The 24,213-nt window shown below is 41.2% G+C and overlaps 1 protein-coding gene across 3 annotated transcripts in view; it reads left to right on the top strand.

Annotated features, from left to right (window-relative positions):
* Positions 1–24,213, top strand: part of ptgir (prostaglandin I2 receptor) — a 32,751-nt gene that overhangs the window by 4,206 nt on the left and 4,332 nt on the right. The window contains exon 3 of one of the 3 annotated variants that reach the window (XM_050062111.1): positions 14,698–14,882. The exons of the other annotated variants lie outside the window; for them this stretch is intronic. Coding sequence (XP_049918068.1) covers positions 14,698–14,817 — 120 coding nt within the window. The 3' untranslated portion in view covers positions 14,818–14,882. Of the gene's footprint in view, positions 1–14,697; positions 14,883–24,213 lie in introns of those variants that run through there. 3 annotated transcript variants of the gene reach the window in all.

Here is a 24,213-nt window from a genome sequence, read left to right as displayed (position 1 = left end):
TCTATTTTTAGAGTTTATTTGGAGTGCTGTTAGAATATATATAGGCTAGTATATACCGTTCAGTTATTCAGAGGACGAAACTCTCGGACCACAGAGCGTACGCTGACAGATAAGCAGAGTGTTAGGCGCAGTGAAAGTGAAACTTCGGTGTTCATTAATTCATATAGAAATATAGCGCTCTATTTCTAAGAACAGCGCTTTCATTTAGGTTTTGGCCATCGTTTTTTCCCGGCCTGCTTACTGTAATCTGTCGATCTCATCTGATCAGCTCTAATAGACCACAAACTCATCAGTCTCCACTTTGCTACTTTAACTTAACAAACTACTGCAGAGGAGAAAAAGCCCATGAACACTTCTGTGTTCACAGATCTGCAAAAAAAGAGAGAGAAAGTCAATTCAAAGACAGTAAAATCATTAAAATCAGAAACACAAATGCCAAACATTTGCTGATTTCAGCTTCTCGAATGTGAGAATCTGCTGCTCATTATTGTGCATTAGATATCTTTCAGTTTTGGACTGTTGGTTGGACAAAACAAGCAATTTGAAGATGGCACATCTGGCTCTGAGAGGTTGTGATGGAGTTTTTCTCCATTTTCATACATTATATAGACTAAAACAGTGGTCACATAATCAGAAAAAGTGTTTAAACCAGTGGTGTACTGGTTGTCAGGCATACTGAAAAAAATCCCAGTGGGCTGCCTCTTTGGTAGGCTGGTGGAATGCCTAAAAAAAATCCAGATTTTAAAAGGATAGTGCACCCAAAAATGAAAATTCAGCCATTATCTACTCACCCATATGCCGAGGGAGGCCCAGGTGAAGTTTTAGAGTCCTCACAGCCCAGAACAAACAAACCAAACACTGGCTCAAGATAGGGCCTTTTGTTGATATATGTGATTCACTGAGTATTTAGGGTCAGTAATTCACATGTCTTGACACAAGGTTTTCCCCTGAAAGGGAAATCATCTCTCCTCCATTAGGCCTTTCTTCCCTTCTCTTTGTCCTGTCATCCTAAGTTTATAAATGATCAAAGCTGCCTCCTGCGGGGGACAGGTACGGACTGATAGCTTGCTTGATTATCAGCAATACCACCCCTCCCTGCTGTTCCCATGGGAACCACAGAGCATGCCTGGGGTCCATATGTTGCTGGTCAATACTTGGATCAATAAAGTGCTGCACTCATATTACAGGCTATTCAGACCACTGTAAGTGTTTCAGCCTTAATCATATTATTCAACAGTTCAGGCTGATATATATTTTTAAATAGCCCCAGGGCTCGTTTTGTTTCTGTGTAGGAACTTTAATCCAAAAAAGCACCATTAGACAGATTTGTATTGCTGATGCTTTGTCTTAATGATAATATGCTTCCATTAGTGTAGCTGCAATGTCAGAGTCTTAGTCAGCAGGCTGGTATTGACTTGTGTACGTGAGGTCAGAAGACAGGGAGTGCAACAAAGATCCCTGAACTAAATTGTACCTCGTTGCTTTTGTTAAAAGTTTTATCAAAACAGCAGTTATACTGGGCTGATTTACACTGAGTGTCTTGTGATCATTAACGTAAAAATGCAAAACGGTCGACTAGAGGTCAGGAAGATGGAACTGAAATTAAGAATCAGGGATACCCTGTTGTTGTCTACATTCAGTGTTTCTAAAACAAGTGGTGTGTATCACTGAGGTCTGCTTCCTCTTTAAACATTTAAGGAACCTATTTTTGGAATAATTTAAAACCCACATTGGTTACATCTATGTAACCCCCCCCCCTCTCCTACACACACACACCTGTGGATCAGTCAGATGGCCTGAAACCATTGGCAGGATGATTTACTGCATCACCGTGTGTGCATGCACAGGCATCGTAGTGCACGTGATAGTAATAAAATGTGGACTCACTCTAAAAAAATCCATTGCATTATAGCACTACTGTTAGTGAATAATTCTACAGGGTACCTTTGAAACAGTCAAAATTAAATGGACTTTTTCATTGACTGTTTTTCATTTATTAACTACTAGTCGCCACTGGGTTAAAGGGATACTTTTCTGATTTTCAACCAGCTTTGTATCACAACAACGTGGATAGTACGTGTAAATAAACTGTGGTAAACATTCTTCCATCCTACCAGCACCCAGTTCTCCCTGCTCATCTCTCAGCTCCAATCAGGCAGATGATGCAAACATGGCAGATTCTCACTGGCTCTAGGGCTGTTGCTCGAACTGCAGATTGTAACTTCCACATTTTTATATGTTATGTATTTTTATATGTTATATTTGTTCTGCATAGATGGCCTAGTTTTATGAAAAGACCATCTTTCCAGCAGTGGAATACTTCATGAATGACTTTGACATCAAGTCTGATGATTTTATCACGTCGTCCCTCCCAGTGCTTTTTTGAAATGCAAAAGAAAAAGAGTCTTGGAGGTTCACGAGAGCACAGTGCGTTCTGTGATTCAGAAAATGAAAAAATGGGAACACCAAAGCACTTCCAATAGCTCTGAGCAAACTGGGCAGGAGGGATGATTGTCAGGAAGGCTATAAACAACAGCTCTGACACATTTACAGTCATAGTGCATCATGCCTCCAGGAGTCAGTGCAGCACCCCATAAATCTGTCTGATAGACAAGGCAGAAGGAAAAGTAAAAAAAAAAAAAAAAAGAAACAGTATGAGGTGAAAGATTCTGTTGACACATGAAGACTAATAGATAAGAGCTTTAAAACCACTAAAACATTAACTAGAATGTAACAGTTTATTTCCCCTCAGGCCTTTAACCTAAAGCATACAGCTAAATCAACTTTAGGATAGTTTGAAAACAGCCCAGAGCTCTTAAGTCCCTCGACAGGCCCAGTCAACGCTCAGACTCTAATGTTACTTAAAGTATGCATATTGACTCCTCGCATCCAGCTGGATCTAGATTTGGTAAATCAGCGTGGACAAAGAGGGGAAGTCCCGAAATCCAGACACATCCAAGATGACTCAAACCTGAAATCATTCTAATGCCTTCCAGAGGTGGTATCAGATGAGTCTGCTTGAGCAACAACACAAAATGTGGAAATAATGGATTAAGACCATGACCTTTGCTTGAGTTGGTGACATGGGAGTGGTACAGCCACACACATGCTTTGTTTTCCAAACTGGTACTGCGGTCGAGGTGCTCCAGGTGCTGCTGGGAGATAAATATCATTGTGAGCTTTATCCAGGGATCTATAAGGAAAGACGATGCTCCGCAATCAGCAGCTGGCTTTTGTGGACTGAACAATGAGGATTCCCTTTGTTAGTGGATGGACGCTTAATCCTACATTCAACATGTACACAACAAACACACACTTCATATATGCACACATTTACTCCTATTACAGTAGGCTTGCTAATCCTGCCCATCATTACTAGTTGTATCCTGGTTTGTTGTCATGTTTACCTCGGATTGAGCCACACAGGAGAAAGTGGACAACAAATGAAGGTAATGAGGTGTAGATATTGTACCTCTTAATATATCTTGTTGAAGTGTGTGGTCGCTGGAGAATATGGCCTAAGGCTTTAGTCAGACAATAAGAGGTGGAGCAGCAGGTGCTGAGGAGATTTGTAATGGCTGAGGCACAGAATGAGATCAGAGATAGAAGACGGAGCAGCAGAGCTCATTGTTCTGTGGTGTGTGTTTGGTTATGCCACTGAAAAAATATTCACGAGTCACTGGCCCAGGTATGTGCTGTCTTATCACATGTTAACTTTGGTATCTTTAATGAAGATTTTAAATGAAACCTATATTAAGGGATTTTTTTCACCACTTTCCAGGCAGTGAAACAAAGCTCTATGTACTGACATATACTGCACTTTTAAGTTGATATAGCAAACTCGTTTGACAACAGTTGCGTATTTACACTTTCAGCAGTTATGGAGCAATATTTCCATTCGTTAGTAGTTGTGTTTGTGGCCAGCTGATGAGTGTAAGTACAATGTTCACTCTATTTTTGCTCTGTTTTTGGTCTCCACCGACTCCTGAGGGAATTATCTGTCTCTTTAGCAGTTAAATGCTCTACTTCAGGAGCTAGTTGCTAACTTTGACTTTCAGCTGGAAACAATGCTGACAACAACATTGCGGGCTGAAAAAAACTAAAAGTTCCTTCTTTTCTTTTAAATGCCTTTCTGTCTCTTTGTATCATTCTGTGTCCCCTCTTTAAATTGGGAGGTTTGTGAAGGCAGAGCCGGCGAAGCTCACCATGAGTCCTTTTTTTCTTTAGCAGCAGTTTGTGACTCGTGAGGTTGATAAATGATCTGTCAAGCCATTCAAAGCTGATCAGATCAGAGAGGAGCAGCTGCTGCAAGTGAATGCAAACTTTTAGACCCAGGAGAATAAATAGTTATGTTTCACTTTTAATGCACCTGACGTTCTGTTGCTCTGTCTCTGCCCTGGGTGCACTCTGCGCTCTGACAGTGTGGTGCTATAAATAACCAAATGTATATATATTCCAAAGTGCTCCTAATGGATGGTCCAGCTCCAAAAATAGAAAACCTATTTGTGGCGGCAGATGTTTTAATCATGGTGAGCCGCCACAAACAAATGAACAAGAGAATACAGCAAACCCATGAGCTGAGTCGGGTGACCTTTATCTGTGGGTTTGTCACTACGAGTAACCTCTTTCACATACACGTGGTCATTTGATTTATGATACACTAAAATACTGATTATAAGCACTCTAAAGTGTCAATACTTGCCTCCTTGTCCTCTCAGTCATCTTACATTTTGTTATTACTTGAGTTGCCATATTTTTCTCGTGAAGTCAAAACCAGTGAATTAGTGTTTTTCATGGATTAGTCATAATGCGTCACAGCTTCACTATAAATCAATACAATGTTAAATGAACACTGACACTGTAACAATGAACAATATCCTGTTTGGGTTTTCATGTGTTCATGTATAATTCACTCTTAGTCTCTGTCCTTTGAATAATCTCTGTCTTCTTCCAGTCAGACTGCTTGCAACATAGTTCCTCTGCAGCGACATCTTGAAAACATTACTTTGGTGGTACTAGAGCGAGAAATACCATCAGATGCATTTCTTCCCCCAAAACTGCTGAACTCTCAGTAGCCCTTTAAATTGCAGGCACACAATTGCTGAAAATAATTGATTGTGAAATAGACACTGTTATTAACATTCTTTTAAAAGGTGTCATTGATTGGTCCACGCGGTTTTTTAGGAGTAATTTACATTTTTATTATTGGACATATTGCATGTGGGTGGATTTTTTGAGCAATTCATGAATAAAAGATAAAAAATGAAAACACCCCCTCCCCACATAGTTTGTCCAAATATTTGTTGAATGTGCTTTCACACTTTGACAATCATCTTTGAACAAAAACCCAGCAGTGTTGGCAACAGATGTGCAGTTTGCACCGGATGAGATGTGGAAACATTTTTTTCATTTGTGCTGGTGTTCAGACCTTTGGCTTAAAGCTACTTTTTGTCATATTTACTGAAACTGTCACGACATACACACACAGTATTATATGAGACAGATAATCTGTGAAAAAAAGTCACATCCTTACTCCTACAGCCTCTAAAGTCATTTGCCAGAATCCACTGCGTTGCAACAAAAGACAACCTGTCAGAGCCAAGGAGTCCCTAATGCAGCTGTCAATCATGTCAGTTACTGCTCGAGTACTGCAGTCAAAGTAGGCAGCACTGATCAAATATGAGTCAAGATTCTGTTAGCGCATTATTTAATTCTCGCCTCGGATGCTTTCAGAAACATATTTTAGTGAAAGTTTAGCTGTAAACTGAGAAAGTTCATGACCCATCCACTATGTTGGAGACAGTCAAGTTAAGCCCCAAGCATCGCCCACCGGCCAGAACCTCAACACATCCAGAGAGCTCACTGTGCTAGCATTGCTGCCACTAGCAATGCTGCTACCATTATCGCCACCCTGTTGATCCGCTGATTTTCTTTCAGACGTTTTATTTGTTGTTAAGGGTGTCCTAATTCAAATTGCAGTAACATTCATGTGCACAAAAGTCACACACTTCAGGCATTCACACTTACTGCAAGACCATCTCTCTTTTTGAAAATCAGATTTAAAATTAAATCAGATGAAACAGAAAACATTTATTTAGAGATTTTTATAGTGATGAAAGAGGTACCAGATTGGAACAACTTGGTACCAGAACACAAGCAGTGAAAAACCAAGAGGTCCCAGATCTGTTTCAGCAGCATCCTGCACACATTAAGTCCTGGTTAAGAGTGTATATCAGTAAAAACCCATTTTCACCAGTCATGTCTGCATCATTAATGGACTTTGTCCAACAGTGGGCTGCCACTGAAACGATGTTTGTATTTTTTAACAGGAGCCAGCGGCTTGGCTTGTAATTTAAATTCCCATGCTTCACTGACACAGTGTCAATATGGACACAGTTACAGTTAAGTAACACTGAAAGATCTTGCGGTGTTCTGTCAAAGCAACAGTGCAAAACAGTTATACTGAGCAGTGTGCGTCAGTGCAATATAATTTGATTGTTAGCTTTAGTTTTGGCCAATGACGTTGGGCACGTATCATTGATTGTTTGTCTTGTTTATTGTACATTTTGTGAGGTGTTTTTCGAGGCTTTTTGTCCCTGTTAAAGATGTATGTCAGGTCGGAGCAATAGGTAATCAAAGTTTTTGTTGGAGCATGACGCACATGTGCACACATTATTATACTCCTCCAGTAGTTTTAAGGCCCACATCTAATTGGTGTTACATTGACCAAATAATAAAATCTTATTGATCTTGGGAAATGTTATTAGTTGTGGGCTTATTTTGCTTCTGCAGGAGATTTAGAGTGGAGAGCCCAGAATAAATCTGTCCTCTGCAATCGATAGCTGCCTCCAGACTCATTTGTTTAGTTACTCATGTTACTCAAGTCAGCAGCTCTTGTTTATATGCTGCTGTTTCAAACATTTGCTTGACCCAGTCTCAGCTTTTCTTTTATCACCTAAGATTATTTTTGTTCCACATTTCAGGCTGGCATTTATTTGTCTCAGTGTGTAAGCTTGAGAGAAAAAACAAACTGTCTTGAGTACAGTGACTTCGGCTGCGTTCAGGACAGCCTTTTTTCACTCTGATATGACACGTGCCTATCACTCTGAGTGTTTTCTCTGGTTTTCAATGTCATGACCTGATTTTCTGAAATTGTAACAGTCGGGCGACGTGGTTGATGATTGCTGCCAGTATCACAGAGTAAAAATGGTGAGGAAACAGTGAGACAAACAACATGAAGATGGATGAAAGGGCCTTGTTTGCAGAAAGTGAGAATGTACACTGTAGACAACGTGCACATGAGCACTGTGGATCCGTCATTACTTGTGTGAAAACAACCTGGGAGATTATTTTTCTCTTGCTAACTGCTTTCTGGGACATAAACATTCAATCCAATCAGTCAATTAATTGTTTGACTGTCAGATTCAACACAAAAATGTAATAGCTGTTTAAAGTAATGTAACAAGTGATTTCAGCTTCTTAAAATTTACTGCTTCTTTTCGTCTTTTGCTTTCACGTCATTTCAAATTGATTATCTGTTAGGGTGCTTGTTGTACAAACCATCTGAAGAGGACCTTACATTGACATTTTATAGATGAAATGACCAATCAATAAACTGATTAGTATATTAGAAATAAAATCATTAATTGCAGTCCAGGAATGTGGGCCATACACATGATCGAGACGACAAACACAGAGAAGCTGAATGGATTTTTATTTTTTTGGAGGAACTTGATCATTTTTCTGCAGTTACATTTTACTTATGGTCTGTTAGTGTTCTTTTTCTTCATCGCCATCATCATCATCATCATTCATATTATTATTAAGTGCACATTTATATGCAATATACATCGGTCAGCCAAAACATTAAAACAGCTGACAGGTGAAGTAAATAACATTGATCATCTTGTCACTATCCTGAAATTCATGTATATGCCATCTATCACACTCCACCCACTCAAACAGCGTTGCAGACCAAGTACACCCCTCATGGCCACAGCACTCCCCAATGACAGTTGCCACCCCAGCAGGAAAATGCACCATGCCACACCACAAAGCTGTTCAGGAATGTGACAGAGAGCTCAAAACATTGACCTGGACACCGAATTCCCCAGATCCCAATCTGCTTGAGGGTGCATGGGACATGCAGGTACCCCAGAGGTGGCCTGAATCCATGGTGGGGCCTCCTTAGATTGGACTTGGCTCTGACCTGTCAAGGCATGGGCACAGGACCTCTTGGGGTGTCCTGTGATGTATGGCACCAGGGTGTTGGCAGAGGATCCTTTGAGTCCTGTTGGTTGTACCGTAAGGGTGGGGTATTGGCACGTCCTGTGGATGCTCGATTAGATTGAGATGTGGGGAATTTGGAGGCCAGGTTGACACCTTGAGTTCTTTTTCCAATCCCTCCGGTCATTCCTGAGCAGTTTTTGCAGTGTGTCATGGCTTGTTGTCCTGCTGGGGGGTCACTGCCAACAGGGGGTACCATTGCCATGAGGGGTTGTACTTGGTCTGCAGCTGTGTTTCGGTGGGTGCTCATGAATGCCAGGACTCAAGGTTTCCCAACAAAACATTGCATCGTAACAAGATGAGCAATGTTATTCACTCAGCCCACAGTGGTTTTAATGTTTTGGTTGATTGGTGTGTGTACCATTAAAACTAGCAGCTTAGATCCTTTCATTAGCGTCCCAGATCAGCTCCTTCTTCTTCCATCTTGTATTTTCTGTGATTATGGATCCTTCACTTGGCTGAGAAAGAACACTGAGCTGAAATCTTTTCCCACTGATCTGTATTTGTATCGATGTGTGTGCAAGAGAACCTTCAAGAAGGATGATTTACCTTTGATGCACGGGTATGCAAACTTATCAGTAGGTTGTGTGCATTTGTCTGAATAGATTTAATCAGAGAGGCAGGCTGAAATATTCACGGTTGTTGCAGAGACATACTGGAAATATCAGTTCAAACAATCTTTCACAAGCAGCCGTTTACTGTATGTACAGACACATTGTTCAGTGTGCTGTCCATATTTGTCTTTTTGGGTTCTTGCCATGTGTGTCCACAGTTATTTGTCCATCCATCAGCACCTTCTTTGTTCACACGGCATTGCGAGCAATGTGCACCACACCCAAGTGTAAAGTTTCTCAGCCTTAGAGTTGGAGCCCCTTGTTGGGTCATTTGATGTGATTTAAAATATGTTTCGTGCTCCATTCATGCCTTTGAAAACAAAATACAAAGGAATTCTATACTAAAATTTCACACCATAACTTCATAGGGGAGGTTAAGGTTGACGTGAGGTGGTCAGCTAGATGATTTCTCTAGGAGAGTCACTGCTCTGTTGGTCCCTATTAAACTCCAAAAGAAAAGTCCACTCATGGTTGTACAGTTGTGTTATAGAGTGATGTGTCTTTTCACTCACAAACAATCTCAGCCTGCGGTATCTTTTCAATTGCCAACCGGTAACCAGATACAAAATGGAAACGGCCATCCAAACCACCCCTGGTGTTGAATTACATCTTCTTAATGATTATATCTTCCGGGAAATGCTGGTACAGAGAGAACAATAGGAGTCTTGTTTCATACTCCACCTTGCCAACAGTCCCAGGAGATGTATTGCCTAATAAAATTAGGTTGAGCTGCGGTGAAATACACCCTCATATCAAACAAACCCTGAGGTCACGTTCACACTGCAGGCAAGAGTTGGCCATATCAAATGTTTTTCATAACAGTGTAAACAGTATGAATTCAAGAATCAACCTGCAGGGCTGAAAAATAAAGCCAATGATGAAGTGCCAAAAAGTGCAGTTCCTCTAATGGCCACTTGAGGCTCAGTTCAAAAGCAAGTCAATCTCCATGGACACCCATGTTAAGACTTTACAGCACCTCTCATCCAAATATGGTTACCAAAAAAAACAGAAACCTCTTGGGTGATGTCACAGTCAGTACAGGTCTGAGTTTTTGCAATGCAACCTTAGTCTGAACAGCCATATTGGAATTCATTTGACTTAACATCACTCTAGAAAACCTGCAGTAACGTGCCCCTCTCCAGCTGATACAACCCAACACCTACACACTGTCTTAGGGAGATAGGAAACCTGACGTGTCTTGCCGTGAGAGTGTTGTGGAGAGGTGCTGACAGATGTAGTTAAAAGTAGCTTTTGGCATCCTGAAATGTATGAATGAAATCTGTTTCATGGAAGCCATCCCATCACTCCTGGCTCCAACTCCACATCCACACACACCTCCGTGCAGATGTAGCACCCATTGCTCCACAAAAAGATCTCTCTCTGCTCATCCTCCTCCTAGGTCATTATCAGCTCACAAATTCACTGGCTTCCACTGCACATGAACGTAAAATGAAACCGTAACAGCTGACTTAAATGACCCTCGTGTTTACCTCTGTATGAAAGCGTGCTGCGTGTCATGTCTTTGTTATTGTTCATTTGCCCAAGTGTGTCAGTTCAGGACTGTGACCACTTCACACGGGTCTCTGATATTTGGGCCATTTAAAAAATAAGGTGAACAGCCAAAAAAATATCAGACCTGAGCAATAAATCCAAATTGAGCACTAAAGCTTGAAGTGTGACCGTAGACTTAATGAAGCTGAATATGATGATCTCATTAAAATCCCAAAACATTATACGAAATATGTTCCTAGTATTACTACTTGAGAATCTAGTGCTTGCTGTGCTGACCATTGAAACACATGACTAGTATCATATGATACACAGAGACCAGACCAGCATCGCCACTTTGTTGTTGTTGTTGTTAAATTGTAAATGCAGTCATCAGAAGTAAAAAGCTAACAATAGGCTCAGTTGCATGACCTAACATCTCACAACGAGCCTGTGAAGCTGTGTTTGGCGTGATGACGTTCTGTAGTCTCTTTTAGCCACTGACTAATTTACGATCGGGTGTATTTACTGACGTATTTTGTGTTGTAGAACAAAACGTGAACATCTCTTAAGCTCGTGTTAACCACAGACATTTACTAACTAAAAGACAAACCCAAGTGCTAAGATGTTAACTCATTTACGGGTTGTTTAGACTCATGTCAGTTGATCACAAATCTTTCTTCATGAGGAGAAAAAAGTAGTAAAATAAGAATTCAGTCTGGGATTTCATGCATACAACTTAAATTTTAGCGTAACAGAATCACTGTGGAAAGTAAGTAAGGCTGTCATCAGGGTTTGTCGTCATAAATATTCGTAAATGTTTCCTTTCCTGTTCCATGAAGTTGACTGCAGCTTGCATCAGATAGGTTGTGATTCATGGCATTTGCCTTTAAAAACATCGTGAGAGGAGCAGTCATGCTGTTCTGTGGCCGCTGGTGGGTGTTCCCTTCTTCTGTAAATAATCAATCCGTTTCAATTTTATTTGTTGTTTTTATTTTTTTTTTCAAGTTTGGGAACAAACGACATTAACTCTTCATTGCGGTCTTTCCAAAAATGTTTTTCTGTTGTGTATAAAATGAGTTCTGCCTTCAAAGAGCATCGTAGCTCTTTGACAACTGGGACTAAACAAATTCAATAAGATAATTGCAGCCAGGCATCCAGTGTAGAATTGTGTGGTTTGGGATTTTAGGGCCAAGTGAAGATTGAACTCTAGCTGTTGTTTACAAGTAAGGGATAAGTAGGAGTAAGTGAGCCCTCCTCATGTCTGCTTCCAGAGAATCCTTCACTGTCCAAAAGTACCTTCAGAGTCTTGATGACTGGCATTATATGTTTGGAATGAACAAACTAATTGGTGATGAAGACAAGTGTCCACTTTGGGCTTGGTAAGGTATGTTTTTGATAGTCAATAATGGTCAGTATTCAGAAAGACAAACAATGTTTGCTGAATGTAAAGAACACTTGTTTACTGTGTAATTTGAAGGACTTAATGTTAAACTGGACCGAATCAGTGGATACATTTGTTTTCTATTGTCATTTTTACTGGCAGCAGGCCTAGTTTTTGTACAGTAATATAACAATCTCTGAATCCATCTGCTGTCGTCTGATGATGATAAAGCCTTGGAGGTGAGGGCCAATATTTTGGGCAAATATGGTGTAGGTAGCGGATATCCACGCCGAGACTTCCTCGTCTCTATAGATATCTGCATATGAATGCATACATTTTTAAAAAGCTAATACAAAGCTATTTTGTCATGAGACGATAGCCAATGGGGTCCAAGGATGCATTATGGCCAATGTGTTCCGCCGTTTACATATGATTGGTCAGCATTTTGGTAATCTGATGTGGGAAGGGTTAAATGTCTGGAGCTGCAGGGAAATAAGATAAACTACTTTTAGGGTGCATTCACACCAACATATTCCGGGGGACTCAGTTCGATTGGGCTGAGAATGCCGAAAAATTTCACACCTTCATTTGGTTTGATTCACTTTCACACTGCACTTTTTAAGGGTTGAGGGATGAAGGGATGTGGTTTGAAGGGTTGAGGGATGAACCACCTGGACAACATCACGCAGTTACAACAGCTGCTGGTTTGGGGGTGGTACTGCCCAAAACGACCACTGACCAGGAAGAATAAAGCATGAGGAAGAAGAAAACCTGGCTCATCGATTGGCAAGGACCGAAAATGGAAATCCATTGTGGGTAGCCACAAGCAACTGTGATACATAGTCCTCTGACCATATATCAATAAGTGCCTGCACCTCCTCACTACTCCACGTCTGCCCATGAGGCATTTTCCAACTTTTTCTTTTTTTACCTCTTCTTCTCCCGGTTTGTGCTGTTGGCTTTGTTTTTTTTCTACCCAAAATGCACTGCGCTCTACGACACTTCTTCTCTTTGGTCTGCTGGATAGACCATTTGCATTTCCCACCGTAAGCGAACCACACCAGGGTTCACTTGCAAGTGAACTGAGACCCCCAGTTTTCAAGCGGACCAGGGTTCACTCGTTTGATCCGCACCAGAGTTTGAACGAGCGTTCACACCACTCCAAATGAACTGAACAATCACTGGAAGCGGACCAGGGTTCGTTTAAAGCAGACCAAATAGCGCCAGTATTAATTCGTCCTTAATTTATAAAGCCCAAATTCTCTTCAGATGGCTTTACAATCTATTTGAGGTGTCAACCTGTCTGTGTAGGGAGTCTGATGTCCACTGATGATTACCATAATAAGTGTCCATCTCTGTTTCTATATACTGTGTGTTGGCCCTCTGCTGCTGACACCCACCCACCCAGCACACAGATTTATGGTCCCAGCAGTCCACAGGGAAAAACTCACAGTTGGATGTTGACGGGGAGGAATGCCGGATACCGACTCTACTGACAGAGAACTTATTTAGGACAAAAAACCAAACCAAAGAAAACAAATAAAACGAGCTTGCAAACTTTCCCAGGATAATACATGCACGTCCGCATGTGCGCTCACTTCACTCATCAGCGTTCATTGACACACATTTGTCATAATTGAAGCTCTGTGGTCGTCATTAATTCATATCAGCATAAAGAGGAAACTGCAGAACAAACAATTTTTGTTAGTTGTACATAGTCACGGTACGTGGCGGGTGGTGTTACCAAAGCGTTGGCTTATTACTGCAGCACACACGTAAGTCAGCATGTGGTCTAGGATGCAATCGTCCTGTGTTTAACCAAAAACAATGGTGTAGTGTTGCCTTCATGTCATGTCATATTAGTTTAATGAAGCTTACTGTGTCATGTTTGTTTTTTAAAGTCCCAAAACAAAACAACACCTACACATTGTGTGTGACACATGACAGATTGAGCTGGCTCTGGTTTGATGTCAGAGTCAGTCTTGGGAAAGTCGTAAAACTGCAGGCTGGCAGTGCGTGTCAGGACTTGAGATTCTTTTCAGAGTATAAAGTTTGTTTGTCCTGTTTCAGTCTGCAACCAGTTAACTTTGCTTAAATGCCAAATAAAATTAACTGGCATGCCACAAATCTGAATGCTGTGATTATCAGATAAAATAACCTTCTGCACATTAACTCCCCACATGGCAGTGAAAGTAGTTAAATAATGTTTTACTACAATAAACATCATGTATCCATTGTGTTACTTTCCCACATCATTCTTGTGTGCACTAGTTCACTAGATAAATCAAAACATTCTTAACTAACCACATAATGTCTATAAATAATGTCTCATTTATCATTTGCTTAAGAGGTGAAATTACACACTGAAGCATCTCAGAGTGACGCACACCTTGCAATTTAAAAGCTGCAGGGGTAATTTGAACAGACATTGTTGTAAAGGTAACGAGCTGCTTACGAGAGCAGCAACACTGAATAGCAGCACATAAATGCCAAGTAGAGCAACAATAAAAGAACCTTAACTTCTAATAATAATCCACCTCTGAGATGACGTGAAGTTGCCATATTTAAACCCCAAAAGCTACATGCTTTGGCTTTAAGTGCTCAAAGCGCACATCTAACCTCTTGTTATACCCTGAATACTGACTGGAAGGCAATTACAGGGGAAAAAAACCCTATTCACACAGGACTAATGTTACGTAGGGACATCTGGTAATTTGTAATAATAGCGGAGGTTGTTTGTGATCTTAATCTCATTCAAATCTGCCATGTCTGTAATTTGTTAGTAGAAATTCCACAGCAAAGTACCTACCATATTTCAACAAGCACAAAAGTCATATAACATTCATGCGAATCGACATCTTAGTGATTTGAAGTCATTTATAGGAGTTATTTTTTCTCCATGCCTCTTTTCTGCCTCTTTCCCAGGCGAGGAGTACGGAGGCTGTGTTGGCTATTAAAAATGAAAGTTTGGACTGGATTTTGGGTGCAGCAGGCTCATCTCAGAGAGACCCTCAGCTCAAATCAATCAGAAGAGGGAAATCCTGAAAAACAATGAGATGGATGACGTGACAGCGTGTGGCAGAATGAGTTGTAGTTGTTTAACCCACGTCTAAGAAAAGAGGTGTGCATCACTGTAAGTGGTGCAGTGTGGAGTTTTTTGTGTTGTACAAAGTGGAGTTACAAATGACTGTGCGCATCATATCCAGAATATTATGTCACTAAATGTGAGTAAATTGCATACTTTGTTTATTCCATGCAAATGGATCACCTGGTAATAAAGATTATGGCCATCATTACTATGTTATGATAAAATAACTCTTGACCAACAAAATACTTGAACACAGTTTTTCTTAGCAGTGGACAAATGTACTGGACATTTCACTAACAAAGACCGCACCAAGAAGAGAAAGATTTAGACTGGTTTATTAAATATAATGGATTAAGAGTTTGGAGGAAAGCATGAAGGGATGAAGATCAGGGGATTAGAGAATGACGGGATTTGGGTAGAAGGAATGAGGATTGAGGGATGAGGGTTGAAGGGTTGAGGGATGAAGGGTTAAGGGTCAAAGGGTAGAGGGATGAAGGGTTAAGGGATGGGGGATGAAGGAATGAGGGATGAAGGGTTCAGGGATAAAGGGATGAAGATCAAAGGGTTGAGGGATGAAGGGTTGAGAGGATGAGGGTTGAAGGGTTGAGGGTCCAACGGTTGAGGGATGCAGGGATCTGGGTCAAAGTGTTGAGGGGTAAAGGGATGAAGGTCTAAGGGTTGAGGGATGAAGAGTTTAGGGTCAAAGGGTTGAGGGATGAAGGGATGGGGGTCGAAGGCTTGAGGGATGAAGGGATGTGGTTCAAAGGGTTGAGGGATGAAGGGTTTAGGCTCAAAGGGTTGAGGGATGAGGGTCGAAGGGTTGTGGGCTGAAGGGATGAGGTTGAAGGGTTGAGGGATGAAGGGATGAGGGTTGAAGGAATGAGGGAGAAATGGAGAAAGGGATGAGAATCAAAAGGTTGAGGGATAAGGGGTTGAAGGGTTGAGGGATGAAGAGTTTAGGGTCAAAGGGTTGAGGGATGAAGGGATGGGGGTCGAAGGCTTGAGGGATGAAGGGATGTGGTTCAAAGGGTTGAGGGATGAAGGGTTTAGGCTCAAAGGGTTGAGGGATGAGGGTCGAAGGGTTGGGGGATGAAGAGATGTGGGTTGAAGGGTTAGAGATGAAAGAATGAGGGTCAAGGGATGAAAAGTGAGGAATGAAGGAATGAGGGGATGAAAGATAGAGGGTTACGGGATGAGGGGATGAAGGCTGAGTGTCTGGGTCGTGGGCGAGTGTGAATACGGATGTATTGCTTGAAGGCAGGAACTCTGGAGGGATCCAGGGAGTTGAGACTGAGGGGGGAGTTGTCTCTTCTTAAACTTGGCTTCAGATAAAGCCCTCGGTGGTTCCTGTACGCAGAGAGGAGCACAGAAAAAGATGTAAGAGGCAAAAAAGGGATTGGGAGGGTGGGATGTGAGAAATGCATCGAAGAGAGAGAGAGTATGGATCAGGTGTGCGTAAATACTTTTGGTTGGAAATGGGATGTGTTTGAGGCATGGTCTTTGTTCCTGAACCCAGATTTATAAAACTACACATTAAGTTCAGTCTCCAAAGTTTCCACTTTCAGTGCGGTTTAAAGGAATAAATAGTTAAAGCAGGAATTTACAGCTGCCTGGTCGTCTGACCCCTTCATCCACTTGGCTAACTAATAATGTTATCACAGATGTTATCACATCCCCAGAACTCAGTAAGGACGTTGCTGTCAGAGCTAATCTAAATGATAGATACAGCTACAAAAATGGAACCTAGGCTTAAAAACAAAAGCATTTCAAGTGAATGTTGTTCATTGCCAATGAAAATATAAGACACGATTTATAAGGCTTAGTTGGCAAATAAAGTGATGAATGGTGTGCATGATCTAATCATGAAATTATACTAGGGCTGCACTGAATGGTTGAAAGCTTTGAAGCTTCATTCATAATGTTGACATTTGAAATTCAGAATCAACATTGTAATACTGCCGAGCATTTGCGTTGCATGTTTAGTTATTCGGTTTAAGCACAGTTGCAGATAAGGCGACACTAATATTATTTATATTCTATTTGAAGAATTAGATTCCAGTGGAAGCTTCGTGGGATTTTTTCTAGCCAGTGGGATCCTAATATTTCTAATAACTCCAGAGAGTTGTCCAGAAGTCAAAATGTGTTACAAAAAAGATTTAATCAATGACAAAAAGTTACATGTTTTATCTACTGAAATATTTTGCTTCAAACATTTTACTTTGGCCAGAAAGCAGTTTGCTGTGCTGCTTGCTGCACACAAACACAGGCAAAGGGAGTTGATTTAATAAAAAAGCAGTTTTATCTCTGTTTAGAAAGAATTGTGGTGATGATCTGTCGAGTCTCGTCTGTTGCAACAGTGACAAAGTTTTGCATCATGATTCGCGTCAAGCTATTATCGCACACTGACAGATATCATCAGCCCTTTTTTTTTTTTTGCCATATTTCACTCTATTTTCAAGTTGGGTTTTCACCCTTTCAAAACTGCTGCCACTTCCTCTTTGGTGTTGCCACTGTGCTTGTTGTTTTGTCAGCAGTTTCTTTTTTTCAGTTGTCAGGCGATACAGCAACTCCTACAGCTCCTCACCCCACACATGTATGACAGTTTCCTTTTCACCTTGTATTACTCAGGAGAAAAAAAGGTGATTATTATAGATTGTGGAGACGTAAAGGCTGCATCTTGTTTTTTCACTAAGGATGATAACGATACATAAAAAACATGCATGATTTGTTAGCAGAGGACAGTTGTATGTGTGCGTGTAAAAGGTTTTGTTATCTTGCACTGTGCTCACTTATCTCCCCGATAGTTGACTGGACTGAGTGTCGAAGTCACTCCTGTTCTCTGTCCAATTTTCACAAAGCTAGTAAATGGTGCAATGGCTCCAGGTACCTCACTGCAGCCTCGGGCAGCTCTTAAAGAGGAAAGTCACTAATGGACTTTCAGACAGCGTAATTCCCCTAATGAAACTTGTCTGAAGACAAACACAGGTTGACTTTGCTGCCTCATGTTGCTGCTGCTCATTATTAACATTTGTTTTCCTGCTCCTGAAGCAGAACACATTTACATTTATATGACTCCTGTGATGCTTCCCAAGTGAACAGCTCAATAATGATAAACGTATTATGTTCAGGAAGCCAGAGATTTGTTGTCTGTGTTGTTAAATTCAAAGCCTGAAGAGAAATTGACATAACACACAAATTGATTACATGCACTAGATGAGTGTAAATGTTTTCAGCAACACACGCCCACTCCTTTTTCCTCTTTGTATCTTTCCCTTTTTTTTCTTTTTTTTTTCTGTATCTCAGATGATACAAACGTCACTCCTCCTCACTAACTTCATAACTGCAGATTGTGGAGCTGTGAAATCCCCCTTCAGTGTGGAAACACTAAGCGTTGCATGACATGTCTGCACTGTGTGACTCACTACTAGCGTATCATCAGGAAGTAAATCAGGGTTAGAGGTCAGCGTGGTCAGACAACCTGGGGGCAAACATCTATATTTGATTCTTTGACTGACTTGGAGCCTCTTGCTGCTCTGGCTGGAGGACCTCGGGGTGTTTGACGTAGAAAACAGCAGGTATTGAATACTGTAGTCATCTGTTAGGGTTGAAAGCATTGGGTGAAAAGCCAATGAACTCCAATGTTCTTGTGTGTCCTGGATCAATGCACTTTATTAGACAGCTTCCACACAACATGCCCGACAGACATCACACACAGTGTACGTAAAGATTTTTGGGTTTCTTTGGAACTTGTCTGGACTGAACCTTCAGGCGGCATTACAAACCATGAAGGACATAAAGTGACTTAGGTGTGAAAGATAAGGCAGAGATGAAGTGGAAATTACTGAGTAAACTTCGCTGACGGTTGAAGTTTAAATGAGAAGTGAGAACTCCGTCTGTCACCTCACCCATTTAACTCGTCAGGCTACTGAGTTAGGTGAGATTTCCACACCTTTGGTAAACTGTGCTGCTGTGTCATACTTATTTGCTTTTTTTTTTTCTTTTTTTTTTTTGAAGACTGAGACAACATTGATATCAATGTCAGGCCTTTACCTTGAGAACAGGTAGTCAGGGTATGTGAGCCTCAGAAAAACAAGCCTATCAACACATTTTCAAGCTTTGTAATGAACATGCTGCACCTTGTTTTGTTCAACGTGTACTTAAAACAGAAATGTTAGAATGGCATTTTCTGGTATTAGGACAAGTTACACGCTGTAACTCTTTCCCCCGGCCAGTTGCAGTGAATGAACGCAGCCTCTTGCAGTCTCGTTCTTGAAGGGCGTTGATTTTGGCTCCAGAAGTGGAGGGGAACACAGTGAAGCCAGGGGAAAAAAGCAATATAATTCCCTGCATGATTAATGTGCTAACCCTATCATAACTTATAATTCCCTTGATAGATACTACCCCAAAGACAGAAAATCTAGTGAATGAATCAACCTGAAACAATAAAAATGAGGCAGGGGGGGGGGCACAGTCCAGGCAGGCCCCGCCCCTTATGTGATCATCTATTGTGATATTAAAAATTTATTTAAAAAGTCTTTTTTTTTTTAGAATTTCCTGTTGCATAGTGTGCACATCATGGTACTGTCTGCATGAGAACCAATATTGGCATAAAATACACTGAACAAAAATTTTAACGCAGATATATTTCCCTCAATTTTTGGTTAAAAATGTGTTAAAATCTGTGTTAGTGATGTGTTAGTATGTCAAATGCGGTAAGCCAAAAATACCAGGATGTTCTACTACAAACAGTCGGACTTTGCAGAATATATATGAGTAAGAGGGTCAAAGTTCAGGGTATAACATTATGAGGAAGAAGTATGTCCCAGTTGTGTGCATACTGCATGCAACAGTGTGTACTTTGTAAAGGCAAGCTGCAGTGCCTATTAAAAGTAAAAGGAAAAAGATATATGATTTGGAACGCAGCCAATGCCACAGATGTCCAAGTTTTGAGGAAGTGTGTCATTGACATGCTGATTATAAGAATGTCCACCAGAGTTGTTGCGCATGAACTGAATGTTCATTTCTTCACCATAAGTTGTCTTCAATGTTGCTTCTATGAATTTGGCAGTACATCCAACCGGCCTCACAACCGTGGCGATGATGAGCATGCAGATAAACTTCATTGAGACAGTGTGTGATGGTTTTTGTGCAGAAATTCTTTGGTTGTGCAAACCAGTTGTTGCATCAGCTGTTTGGTTGGCTGCTCTCAGATGATCTTACAGGTTAAGATGCTGGATGCGGATGTCCTGTGCTGGAGTGGTTTGATGTGGGCTTCGCTTGTGCGCTTGTGTGGTTTGATGCGCTGCAAAGTAATCGACATTGGAGACGGCTTATTACACCACAGCTGTGGTGGACATTCCTGCACTCAGCATACCAATGGCACGCTCCCTCAAAATTTGGGACATGTGTGGCATTGTGTTGTGAACAAACTGCACAATTTGGAGTGGCCTTTTCTTTTGTTGTAACCATCCCAAGGCACACCTGTGTAGAAATGATGCTGTCTAATCAGCATCTTAATGTGCCACACCTGTCAAGTGGATGAATTATCTTGAAAAAGGAGAACAAGTACAGATTTTAACAAAATTGTGAGCAAAATTTGAGTGCATAAAAATATCTTAAATCTTAACTAAACCTGTGAAAAATGGGAGTGAAAACAAAAGGGCTGGGTTTAAAGTTTAATAATAAAAAAAAACACTTGTCCATAGTTTTATTTCTTATATACATCAGAGCCAGTCAAAAAGATTTAGATGGCAGCAGTGAGGTTGATACGAGGACAACTTTTTATTCATTGGATTAAAATGTGCTATATCGGGATAGGTATCGTTATCAGGATATGAAATGACCTATATCGGGTGAAACGGACATTTACATGTAGAAGTTACGCACTATAGCTTTAAACTCAAACTCATGCATGTTTAACAAACATATTACATTAATATCTATCTTTCTCTCGGAAGCATAACAATAATACATATTTTCCAAAATGCTGAACTACTCCCTTAAAGACTTGTGTAGCACTGCAGCATCTCTCTCTCACCCTGCTGGCTTGACGCTGTAAACAGTCGTCTCTGAAAGGCCTGTAATCTCTGCGCTACCTCCTCTCATCCCTGTGTAATGATCCTGCAGTGAAACAGGATCAGGAAGAGGGAGCTGGGAAGAGTCCTCCAGGACCACGAGATGGAAAATAATGGCTCGTAGAGTGTAGACATCCATTACGTGGTCTGTTTCCTGAAAGGCACAGCAATCATCAGCCCCAAATAGCATCTGTTTTGTTTCTGCCAGGATGTACCCATTTACACCAACTGAGTCCAGGTACTGGAAGATTTTCATTCATCAGGATATCCGAGTACTTAGTCAATATCTTCATGACTGAAAAAGGATTCCAGTTCCCTTTGACATAGTGGATATAAGTTACAGGTTGCAGGTCAGTGGATGGGGATATATTAATGTGTTTGCACATACAGGACATGTGTGAACACATTTGCTTTTGCTGGATCTATTATGCCTATGAGCACACTCAAGGAATGATCCTTCAAAGCTTCCAGTGTCGGCACAGCTCTCTGTTCTCCCTAAATAATCACCCTGATTTTCGGCTGCTGTGTACTGCTTGTGTGCTGCTCCATAACCACAGACTGATACATTAAGGAGAGCATGACATCTCATCGGTTTTGGCCCCACAGCCTGCAGTGCTTGGAGAGGACAGCGCATGATTTGTGGCCCTCTCTGCGGGGCTTGAGGTCTGTCGAGAGCACCATAAGAGGCAGGGTGGCATGCAGCAACAGAAGCAAAGGGTGAGGGTGGTAATGTGGAGCGAGACAACAAAGGCAAGGTTGATGGCAGATTGTTTGAGGATGCTTGTCTGTTTGAAATGTTTCTGGCAACACCGCATGATGAATGAAGTGCACGATAACTGCGCGTTGAGCGCGAGACACATTCGTCTTCGTGTTTGTTAGTGCCTTTTATGCCAGTAGGCCTCAGATTCATTTTTACTTCAAGTATTAATTCAAGCAACAAATTGTTGACAGCATTAGGTCTGTTTCTTGGTCACAAGACAAGGCTGTTAATGGTGGTGTGATTCTTGTTGTAAAAGAGAATAAGGTCAAATAAGGACATATTTTACAAAATGCGTTTGGTCGTGTGTGTGTTAGTGTGAGTCAGTTTGAGCTAATCTCACAAACTACTGGACCAATCAGCCTCATATTTTGTGTGCACAGGTATGACTGTATGCTCAAGGATCTCTTCTGGTTGCAGTGATTCACATATGTTGATAAACCTGTTTTACTGACCATTGTATATTGTCATGAAGTGCTGACTCCTCACTCACATCAAGCCTTACGTAGTCGGTTGCAGACCACAATTTGGCCTTTGTCTTGTCTCAAAAAACTGAAAGCCACAGAAAACTTTGGACACTGGAGCATCTGCAGATTAATTCCACACCCGATATGATATGATCTACTTAAGTAAAACACCGTATGAGACGAATAAGTCCCTGTTTATGTTATCTTCACCGCCATCTTGACTGTAAGGGAGCCGGGAGGGACAATTCTATGGGGCCCAGCTGTGACAGGGTTTTGCTCTGTCTGCCGTACAGCATCATAGCACACTGGGAACGTTTGCGAAGCAGATTTTGTTGTTTTGGTCACTTTTCCTCGATATTTGTATTTCAACTATAAGTAACTAGGCAGGCTGTGTGGTTAATTATTTCTTTTTTTATTTGTCTATTTCAGTCATTTATTGTTGTTTTTTCCTACTATGTTGTGCAGACAAAGTTCATACCGTTAAAAGTCCAGTTATTAATGACATGGATCAAAGATTACTGCCTGTGTTTTAGTCATTAGAAATACATTCATCCTCATATTGTATCTGTATTTCACTACAGTAACTGGTAGCAGGAGAAATTGTTCTGCATTGTGCAATTTGCTGTGACTCTGTCAAAAAGTATTTTTATTAGCTTCTGGGAAGCTTCTGAAACATGCTGCGGCACATCTGCTGGAACTACAACAATTATCTAAAGTGGCCATGGTCAAACCGGACGGCTGCCTGGTGGAGATCTTCACTCTACTAAGTGCACCTTCTAGGTTCTGAGGTTTTTAAAACATATTTGTATCCACTGACTCCTGCGTTGTGCTCGTCATTAGCTTTAAAATAGCAAAGAGTTACCAAGAACTTAACACCCAATCGATGAAGAAAAATAGACTGATTGTTTGACAAAGAGGTGGCATCAGGTCACATTGTGAAATGTTTTGTCGGTCTCTTGCGAATGTTCCCACAGTCAGCAGGTTTAAAGAGGAAACATGTTTCCCTTTGAGAAGAAACTGAGGTCACACCATCTTGATATGGGTACATGTCAATTCTGACTGTATGTGTGCCCATGTAAGCATTATTATGATCCATAAATACTTCAACTTTGTCCGTCATGTATGAAGCCTGTGCAGTCGGTGAGAATCCATCAGTAATCCTGACTATATCGGTTGTGCAATTCAAGAAATTTCACAGAGCCTTGAACAACCTCAAACCTCAAATACTTCCTAAAAAGTCAAGAACATCTGGCCGTTGTTTTTGTTCCACTTCGGAGTGTTACCATTTCTGACAGATCTCAGATGACGACACTGTTCCAGGGTGTTGGTGTGAAGTTTTTATGCCATTGGGCTCAACATGTTTTTTAGAAATGGCCCAAAATAATTGCTGTTTTTGTTGGCTTCTCACACACAGTCGGCCTCTTCCTCTTTCCCTCTCTGTCTTTCTCGTGGGTGTATCTGTTGATCAATATGTGAGCGACCACATCCGCGTGAGTTTAGGCAGTTAATGAGCGTGGAGAGGACATCGTCAGCCCTGTGTCTGGTCCCTGTGGTAGTCTGGTTTGGCCTGGCTCCGGACTTGCTCCCTCTGGCCCCACTCACTCTGTCTGTAAGCTTATTAGTGTTCAGTCCAGGCCCTAGCAACAGGCAAACATTTACACCAATACATAAAAGCACTCAATCAGCACAAGCCATTAATTAGGCCACTGTTTGTTGGAAATTTCATGGAGGAAATGGAGAATTGTTGATAGAGAAGACAAGCGAGGTGACAAAGATGCTTCCTGGACCAGCTGCTGCCTCTCGCTCTGCTCAGGATGAATAAGCAGCCAGCTGCTGCTGTCTGGGATGCCTCTCAGCAGTCATACCTTAAAGGTCAATACAAGGAAAAAGTTGTGGTTTTGTCGTAGCATTGTCTGCAACTGTATTTAGGACACTTTGTTCATCTGTTGTTGAGGTTTGTTACAGCCTCACATGACAAGATGAGCCACAGTCTCAACTGACACTGACACTAAACACACAGTCATGTGCTCTCATCTGGTTTCAACACCAAAGTGC

This window comes from Epinephelus moara, chromosome 2 (assembly GCF_006386435.1).
Source record: "Epinephelus moara isolate mb chromosome 2, YSFRI_EMoa_1.0, whole genome shotgun sequence".
NCBI classification, from domain to species: domain Eukaryota; kingdom Metazoa; phylum Chordata; class Actinopteri; order Perciformes; family Serranidae; genus Epinephelus; species Epinephelus moara.
This window is presented reverse-complemented; position numbering and strand designations above follow the sequence as displayed.